Source organism: Chelonoidis abingdonii, chromosome 9 (genome assembly GCF_003597395.2).
Source record: "Chelonoidis abingdonii isolate Lonesome George chromosome 9, CheloAbing_2.0, whole genome shotgun sequence".
In the NCBI taxonomy this organism is placed as follows: Eukaryota; Metazoa; Chordata; order Testudines; family Testudinidae; genus Chelonoidis; species Chelonoidis abingdonii.
The window spans coordinates 29,603,304-29,613,060 of NC_133777.1; the positions used below are offsets into that span (position 1 = coordinate 29,603,304).

General features: G+C 41.1%; 2 protein-coding genes across 3 annotated transcripts in view; one reads left to right on the forward strand and one right to left on the reverse strand.

The window, feature by feature from the left end:
- Positions 1-9,757, reverse strand: part of SEC14L5 (SEC14 like lipid binding 5) — a 982,653-nt gene that overhangs the window by 686,323 nt on the left and 286,573 nt on the right. The window lies entirely within an intron of this gene.
- The window catches only part of LOC116819180 (ectonucleotide pyrophosphatase/phosphodiesterase family member 7-like), a 122,507-nt gene that overhangs the window by 1,075 nt on the left and 111,675 nt on the right, over positions 1-9,757 (forward strand). Inside the window, 1 exon segment of the mRNA XM_075069076.1 lies at positions 6,054-6,154. Within this exon segment, the coding sequence (XP_074925177.1) occupies positions 6,054-6,154 (101 nt within the window).

Below are 9,757 nucleotides of genomic sequence, written 5' to 3' on the forward strand. Positions count from 1 at the left end.
CAAAAAAAAAAAAAAAAAAGAAAAAAAAAATCAGCCATTTGCTTTAGAATGAGAACTGCCCATTTCATAAAGAATGACTAAAGGAGCATACATTATCCCAGTCATTTATAATGAAACTAAATAGAGTGCATTTGGTAATTAAGGGATAATGTTCCTGGTTCTTGAAGTAGCAATCACCAACTGCAAAAGCTGTTTAAGTGCCAAAGAAGGCTGCAGCATAAGTAATACTAATTCCTACCTTTTAAAAATTCTGATAGTCCTTTGAGATGGGGTAGGACACAAAAGAATCAAGTCCTGATAAACATCTGACATATTTGACTGCAGATATGAACACTGTAAAATCTTCTCTTCCTTTCCCCGCCCCTGCATCTGCTTCTGTCTTCCAGATCACTAACTTCCTAACCATCCATGGGAATTTTGATAACTGTAGTTACGGTGCTGGACCAGAAGAAAATAAATTGGAGAGGTGGAGGTGGACAATGGTGCACTGTGACTCAATCATATGAAAAGGATCAAGTAGTATTTTGTGCGTTTACCCTTTATTTTAGTTTATTCCCCTCACATTAAACAGTCCTGTATTGAGACTCAAACCAGGGAACCATTACTTATGCTAATAAATTATCCACCAAAGTCTGTAGCACACTGGACTTGTATGCAGAAGAAGAGAGTGTTGACAGCAAGGATAAAAGACCTATCCCCATCAGCCAATGGAGGAGGTCTCCTTCACCACGTTATTAATGCTTTGGTTTTGGCATTGAAGGGCAATGGTTCTTGTCTTGGCTCTCTATAAGTGACTGACTTTGCAGACATGGGTTTACTGCAAATTAACACTGTAAAACAGAGTTTCAAAGAAGCTTCCCACTCATGTTTGAAAGGTCTTGTACTTCCTTCAAAAGTAGATGTTAGCTGAAGCCTACAATTGGGAATAAAATCTTTAATGGAATCTGTATCCTTATGAGAACGAGTCATGTTAATGCACATCCATGGTAATGCTCATGCAATGCGTTTTAAAATTAAATCCTCTTTTTGACACAAAAGAAGTCTTTTAATAAAAAAGACTCCTATATGCTGGAGTTGAGGTTTAGTTTGAATTCCTAGCTCCAGGGGCATATTGATTGCTCCTAGCAGGAAATTCCATTTCTAATCTATGGATACACTGCCTCAAATTTATATACCTCAAATTTCAACAAGCCCAGTATAGTTGTCTATTCTTGTCACACCCGATTAACCTCAGTATACCAACCCTCCAAATCAATAGTTAATTAAAAAAGTGGCAATTTCTATGAAGTGCAGTTCACTCATCCCAAGGAAACAAAATCTCAGGTTCAGATTTTTGTATAATGGAAGCAAGGGACCCAGGTTCATTGGAAGTAGTGTGTAAAGGCAGATGCTTACAATATGTTAGGTACTGTTTTGTATTAGAAACTAAACAAAGAAATGTGCGATTGCTGCATAACAAACCAATGTACTGTATATCAGCTCTAATCAGAAGATTGATATATTTGGCATAGCAGCCACAAAGCAGCTTTAAGCCCCTTTTCCTCCTCTAGTGTATACTCATAGCTAGCTCTACACAACTCCAACCCCCCCACAGGTAACCCCTGTGCAGGACACATACTGAAATGAGGGAGTTAGAGGACACTCATGAACCATTGCTGTCCCCCTCAGCTGCTGGGATAGTCATAGGGGTTGTTGCAGCCAGGACACAACTTAGGGCTTGCTCCCTCTGCTTAGGTGAGGGCTGAAGTTGTAAGGAATTCCACACCCTCTTCAGGCATTTTGCAAATTACTTCTAAATGTTGCAAAAAACCAAGGCTTAACTGAGCCAATGCTGAGTCTCTTCATTAGCACAGTCCTGCAGGCACACTTGTAACAAATTCCAGTTCCTCCCATCTCCCTTTTATACCCTTTTTCCCCTCCTCAGTAAAACCAACTGGTGGAACCTTCTCTTGCTTCCATGCATGAGGCGATGAAGTGCTTTCCAGCATTCGTTCAACAACAAAATGTCTAAGTGTTAACTGCCCAAGGAGTAAAATTCCTTTTGCAGGTATGAGCAATGTTCTGCTCACAGTTTTATTCACAGAAGTCTATCCAGGCTTCTGAAGGCAGCAAAGTCACTCACTAGTCTCTTTTTCACCAGCAAGTCAATTGTATGTTTGTCCCACTGCACTCTGAATTTCTTTCACATGGGGCACATCACACAATTAAGGAGCTGTAAACTGAACTTGCTACATGCCCTTGAGAACATATAATTTTAAAGCTCCTCCATTTTCCACCATCTACTTCCCTCCTCTCCCCCCGAATGACATGCATCATCACAGACAGTGCCTTGAAAGAAGTTCAACTATTGCACACCCAAGCACAGCCACTTAGCAAGTTCACCACCAGCAGGGTCCCCATGTCAAGAGACTTCTGTACAAATGTATGGATGGATTTTAAAAAAAATAGATGAGGCAGGGGGGTAACAAAAAACATCCCCTATACTATGAGTCCCCCATTTGGAATGGCTAGCTGTGAGTAACACCTTGGCATGCTACCTATCTGGAGGCAGGTCTGCCCTTATTGGTTTTAATGCCAATCAGGATCAGGGGCATCATTTTACACTCACCCCTGAACTGCCAGGTTTTGGGGCAGGGACTGTCCATTAGTCATGTATTTGTGAAGCCCCTAATACAATCGGGCATAGGGTCTCCATTGCGCTGCGATAGCCCCTAGCAGCACCAAATAACAACGGCCTCTGCCCCTGAGAGCAAACAGTTTAATTTAAGGAAGGACAAAATCAGTATGAGGAATGGGCCAGGAGGACAATGTAGCGACTGGGTGGAGCTAGTTAAAGAATTCCCCTACCAAAACAGTTTTCCATCTGAAAATTCTGCTTCAACAGAATTGAAACATTCCCCAGAAGCTTGTCAGAGGTGTCCAGCTCAACGCAGCAGGCTGCTGGACTGCCCAGCATCCAGGAGTAACCTACAGCCCTCCTGGCAGGTTTCCCAGCTGAGCTGTTTGCTGCCTGGCACACTCACATTGTGCAATTGAAAGGAATCTTAAATAGTTAAGAACTCTGAATTTCCTGGATTTGGAATGACAGACATTTATCCATCTATGGTACCCATGTCAGGTTTTTAGTAAATCTCAATTAATTGCGCAATTAATCACTGGGTTAAAAAATAGAATACCATTTATTTAAATTTTTGGAGGTTTTCTACATTTTAAAATAGATTGATTTCAATTAAAACATAATACAAAGTGTACAGTGCACACTTCATATTTTTTATTCTATATTATCACTTTAAAAAACAAAATAGTATTTTTCGATTTACCTCATAAAGAGATTGAACTACAGTACTTGTATCATGAAAGTTGAACATATCAACAAATGTGAAGAGAGAAATTAGAGTCTCCCCCGTTTCCTTTCGGAGTTGAACCCCACCAGCTATAAGATAAGGAGAAAATGGCTGAATTAGTTGTCTACCAGAATGAGTTAACAGTTTCTGCCAATTTGCTTGGATGTGAGAGAGTTTTTCCTGAACACACTTCACAAAAGGTACTCTCTGCACTAAACACAACAGGCAAAAATAGTCTTATCTTGCAATTAATTGGGGGATATTTAACAATGCTCAGAGGTAACGTAGTTCAGGAAGTTAGCTCTTGGAGAATGAGATATAGGTGCTACAGAACAGAGAACAAGAGAGAAAACCAGCAGCTATTACAATGTGAGACATGTTTAAGCCACTATATTCTTTTCACATCTCGCTTAACTGGCATGAAAATGTAATACTAAAAAACAAACCTTCCAATAGTTGTTTTTCAGTTTTTATTCTTACCACAGAGGGATGACATTAAATTTACTGTGAATAAAATTCAGAGGAAAAAAAAGAAATGTGAAAATCATTCATACCTTATAGTTTTTCCAGTAGCCTCAAACTATGCCTTTGGAGACATAGACATTCTGTTTTGTTACCCCAATCAAAGAATGCTGGCTGTATTTAGTTAGTGGGAAGCCAGATCCAAGACCTACTGTTGAACAAGGAAAATTTTGGTTTGAGGAGGTAAAAGTAAAGACAGTATAGTCAACACCAAGCATTCAAGAACAAGGAGTAAAAATATTTGTTTTTAAAATCATTAATTTTAATCAGCCTTCTGATTTCTGAGCCCTTAGGGGTCACATTTTCAAGATTGTGTCTGCAACCATAAAGGCTATAAATATCTCGATTTTCATTTTTTAAAAAGATTCTCCCCTCCCCCCAAGAAAGGCATTGAACTGCTCTTTAAGTCTTCATTCTCACAAGACTGTGTCTTGTAAAAAAAATCTGTTTGATTTAAGTTACTTATTCAATTTACTAAAAACTCAGCATGATTTTTCCCAGATTATGTTATTTTACAACATCAGTAATAAAGGCTTTATATTCAAAGTTTAGAGGACAATATTGTCAGAACTTGCATATGACAGACTAGCTCCAGCCAGTTTTTTCATAGCTGTATTGGCTCTGTACTATTAGCCAGCAAAGGCTTGTTTTTTTTCAAACCAGTAAAGTTTAGCAGATAACGTTTATTGTGCCCAAATCACACTGTAAGGTGGTATTTTTATATGGTCACTTTTCAGGCGATGACAGCACATCAAGTATTTGAAGACCCTTTCTAATATGAAAAGGATTTCTACATTAAAAAATCCATTATCTAAGCTGAGACAGAGAGGAATGACATCAAGTGGTACAGTGCAGGTAGTCTGCAATGCTTCACAGACCCCTAATACCAATAGATTCCACTGGAAACCTTCAACTAGTCTCCGTGGAATCCCCGAGTATCAGGGCACTCATTGGTCACTTGAGCTGTCCAGAAAACAATTCCATTTTGTGAAAAGTTAAGATTTTTAACATTGGTTTCCATTCTGATGCAGAATGAAGCCAAGACCTTTTGAAGTGTATTTTGGGGTGGGGAGAGAAAGAGAGAGAGACAGGACAGACATCAGACTAGCCAATAGTCTGGCAGTTAGGGTACTTACCTGGGATGTGAGAAACCCATAGTTAAGTCCCTGCTTGGCCTCATTTGGACCAGAAACTACCTGAATATCCCAGATTCCAAGTGTCCTAACCACTGGGCTTTAGCTATTCTGGGGTTGAGGTCTTTCACCCTCATTTTCAACTAATCAGCATTTTCCAACAAACATTTCAATGAAAAATTCCGCAGCCAGTAATATTGCTCAGTTCCAAAAGCTTAACTGTCCACTAGAACAGCCAGCAATCAGCAGAACGTTTTATACTAGGGATACCTTGTTATGAAAAAAGGCATCATCATAGAACCATGAAACAGACAGCTTCATGGTTTCAAGAATAAGGTTATTTAGGGCTTTCCTTCTCCCTTACAGTAGCAACATGTATTGCCCTTATTTAAATATACTCCCTTTTCTTGTGTGTGAAAGTTGGGTTATAAAAAAAGAAAATTGCCAGAAACACTAGATTGTTTGCACTGCAAGGTTTGCAAAGCATGCAAATAGAGCTACAATCAAAGGAAGTTAGGTAGAAAGCAGTAACCAGTGGCATATTTTTTGTAGATAAGTGTATGACCTCCGATTGGGAGAGGGGAAAAAAGACAGTCAAATCCAAAATATAAAAAGCAAGTATCAAGTTTTCTTAAACACATAGTATGTCTCTAGATAAAACCACACACCATATTACATTGTATCCAGTTTAGCACCACTCATTCATTGATACAATTCAGTGCAAGGGATCCTTGAGCTTCAGTAAATAGATTTTGTATCTAACACAGGTTTGTTCCTTACCATTTCTACTCTACCAATGATTCTGGGAGAAGAAACTCATATAAATTAAGTCCCAATTATTAAAACAAACTCAATTATCCAGAGTAGTAAAAGCTCACTTCAGTGGGTGCTTCCAAAAGAGTGCTCCCTCTCCTGACCAGAGCATCAAGTTAATATCTGCATTAGGAAATTCCTCTGATATGCTTAGATTAAAATGGGAGTGACACACACCCACTTAATATAAATGGTCTCTCTCTGCTCACAAGATGCATAAGTTGTGCAATTCCCTGTTTAGCTCCAACTGCAAACATGCATCTCCTACAGATAAGATTCAGGACAGAAAGACAAACCACTGCCACTTACACTGAACAAGAAAGAATCCGAATCTACACAAAGGTAAGTTATTTCTCCCTCCTCCTAGCTTTTCTGTCCCATTAATTTTTTTTCTAACAATCACCCTTTCCTAATGTGCCTGGTACTTGGGATAACCATTAACCCCTAACTCACCACAGATGCTGAACTCTGAATAATGTTATGCCTTGGCAAATCCACTGATTAGGTTTAATCTGTAGCACCTGCTTCCAAGACTGCATCCATCCTGCTGAAAAAGGGAACTAAATATTTTGCTTCCCTGTCCAAAACAAAAAAAATTCACCACCACAGCCCTCTAACATCCTCCCCAGTGTGCCATGCCTGCAGGTCACTTTGGGAATATGTTCCTTCTGCTCATAAACTCGTCATGGTCCAGGCATTTGGCAAGGAACATGTATATGAAAGAACTCAAGTGTCAGAAATAAATAGGCCATAAAGCTGATATCTGTGAAGGTATTTTCTGGGCTCATATGGGCAATTCAGTATTTTCAGAGAGTTAAAATGCCTAAGATAAAATGTTAGCCAATACCTCTCTCTTCTCCCTAAAGCAAACTCAAATCACCTATAAATATCTGATGTTATGCGTTTTGTATTGTTGTAGCCATGCTGGTTCCTGAGATATGAGACACACAAAGTGGATGGGGTAATATACCTTTTATTGGATCAAACCTCTTTCCATTGAGGGGACAAGCTTTTGAGCTTCACAGAGCTCTTCCTCAGGTCTGAAGAAGGTAACCAGAGTGTCAGTGTGTGAAGGACATTCACAAAAGTAGAATCATCCTAAAATGTTTTCCACTCAGTTAGGCCACTGATCCTGAAAGCTGCTCCATGCAAATAGACTTCTAGGCTACTGCAGAACCTTCCTAAAGCCAACAGGGCCTTGCAAGAGCAGAGATGTCCTCCAGAATTGATCAGTTTGTACAATCAGGGGCCACCGTCCCTAAGAGTTTCATAGGGGTTCCCCATGGGCAGGTGTTAGATTCATTCTGCTTGTGGATAAACCGAGGCGGGGGATTACGGGTCAGATCAACCCATACATGGGAACATTTATCCAAAATCTCCCCACACAGAGTTTCTTCTGTATCTTTTCCAGCATGGGGCCAGGTTTTATCCCCTGCACATTCCATGAAGGGGTTAGTGTCCAAAACTTGTGGATCTCAAAGAAGACCAGCCTCAAGTCAGAGCTGCTGACTAAGAGACCTGCGACCAGATTTTTTGAGGTATTTAGGTTCCAGGAGATAAAATAGGATTTTCAGTAGCACCTAGTTCCCATTGAAATCAATAGAAGTTAAGCACCTAACCTGCTTCAGCATATTTGAAAATCCCGTATGTCCTTATTTGCACTTTCGTACCTGAATGTCTTTAGAAATATGGTGCTAAGACTGCAGAGATCTGTCTGCACAGAGCACATTGGCAAACCGGGGCTTTTGTTATTCCTAATAGATTTTAACTTAAAATCAAATTGAAAACAGATTTAACTAGTTAAATATCAAATCTGAAAAGGAATTTAGAGCAAGAGCTACTAGGCAGATTAAATGGGATAACATTTCAATTACAGAACATGGATGCTATTTGCCTTTTTACAGAATTTAATAGAGCAAAAAGCTTATTCTAGAAACCTTAAACATTTTTAAAAACCTGTCTGTACAAGGGTTTGATTTTGTCTCTAACATGTAAAAATAAAAGGGACTACCAGCTAGAGTGGTTTCAGAAGTATCAGGATGATTTTTAAGCTGCCATACCAAGCTGTTTCTCTGTCTCAACCCACAACAGGAGCCAGCTTTGACCTCTCCTTCCCATCTTTTGCCGAGACCCAAATATTGCATGAAATGTGCAGGTGAACCCCCAAAATGAAGGGCACAAAGTTATTTCATGCAGGAAACTTCCTTTACTGCAAATTCAGTTATGTGATCTTTTATTGCTGATGTAAATGATTTTCTATAGTAAAAACCAGACACACCACTTTGCTATGAAATGTGGTAAACTCTGGGACTAAACTATATGAGAGACATGCAAGAAGTTTTGAAGTGGGAGATGTGCTTATAATTGCATTTCCACCTCTGAGATTACGTCTCTGCAGGGGCAAGGTGCAGACTTATTGTGCAAGATCCTCTCTGGAGTCTCCCTCTTACCAAATATATCAGCTTCAAAACCAAACATCATAGATTAGATCCACATACCGTAGGATCAGTAGCACAGACATCTCACTGTGTTACTCCATAATGATACCAAGGCTTTACTATCCTTATACACTAATCCCATGGATCAAGGAGATTATATATTTCTTTTGCACTGTAAACGGGTTAGGACTCACCACCCAGCGCCTCCTGCTGGTAACTCTGGGAATTAGCTCGCTTCCAGTGGCGAGCCCCCTCCTGGTGGTGTCCCATCTGTTTTTCTGCCCTCTGTTGGTGTCTCTGGACCCGCATTGCTCCCTGCTTGGTAGCATCCTCTTCAAGGCCACTGCCCTCCGGCAGTGCCCCTTAGTCCATCTACACCCCCTTCCGGGGATCGAACATAAGCAGTCCTCTACTCCAGCTTTCATGTACAACCACTTGCCCTCAGAGTCTAATCTCTCTTGGCAGGGATCTGGCGTGGTCTATAATGGCCACTCCCTATGGCCAATGGCTGGGTGTACCGCAAGGAGGAAGGGGGGGGACCCAGGCCCACCCTCTACTCTGGGTCCCAGCCCAGGGACCCTTTGGCCTCAGCCTCGCTGTCCTCCTCCTTTTTCTCCTCAGTCCATTTCCCTGGGCTGCTTCCCCTACAGCCCCTTGCACCCGCTAGGCCCTTCCCCTCAAGGCCTGCAGCCTGGCAGCTAAGGGCTAGAGCCTTCTAGCCTCCCTGAGCCGAGCCGAGCCGAGCCTAGCCTAGCCTGCCCTATGCTACGCTATCTGCGGTGCTAGTTTCCCCCTTGGAGACTGACCTTTCCCTTTCAAAGGCCTGGGATAGACTGCCTGCTCCTGCTCTGGGCAGCCTTTATATACATCTGAGCCTGGCCCTGATTGGCTGTCTACAATCTGGGCCCTGATTGGCTCCCCATAAGCCCTTTTCTGATTGGCTCCCTGTCTGCGCAGGCCCTCTGGCCTGCCACCGCTCACTCTCACAGGGAGTGGGGCAGTCCGCCCCACTACAGTCCTACACTAATATTACTGCTAAGCTCCTATTGTCAGACAGAGACAGAGACAGTTTGGGAGTATTTACTTAGTTATGACTTCAGGACTTGATCCTATAGAAGAAGTTACTGCTCTGTCATTAATTAATTTTTAAATCCATCGCCCTCTCATTAATTAATTAGTTGTTTAGAACCTGGAAACCTTTAGTTGTTTAGAACCTTTTCCCACCTGATTGCAATACATACACAAGATGCATTAAGTGAGATATTTCACCTGGCACCACTCCCTTTAAAGGAAGGGACAGCAGGTATAACCACACACTTCTAGAGTTCACAGGTCCTTGGAGTTTCTGAATCTCTTCTGTTCCCCATCCTCTTGTTTCCTTCCTGTAAATGGCTGAAGTCATTAATTTAAGGTTTAAAAACCCAAGTTACCGAAGTGTGCCTCAAGTAATAAATGTTTCAGAATTTCAATTAAACTAAATGTGGAAGCGCTGGATCTGTGTTCTGTA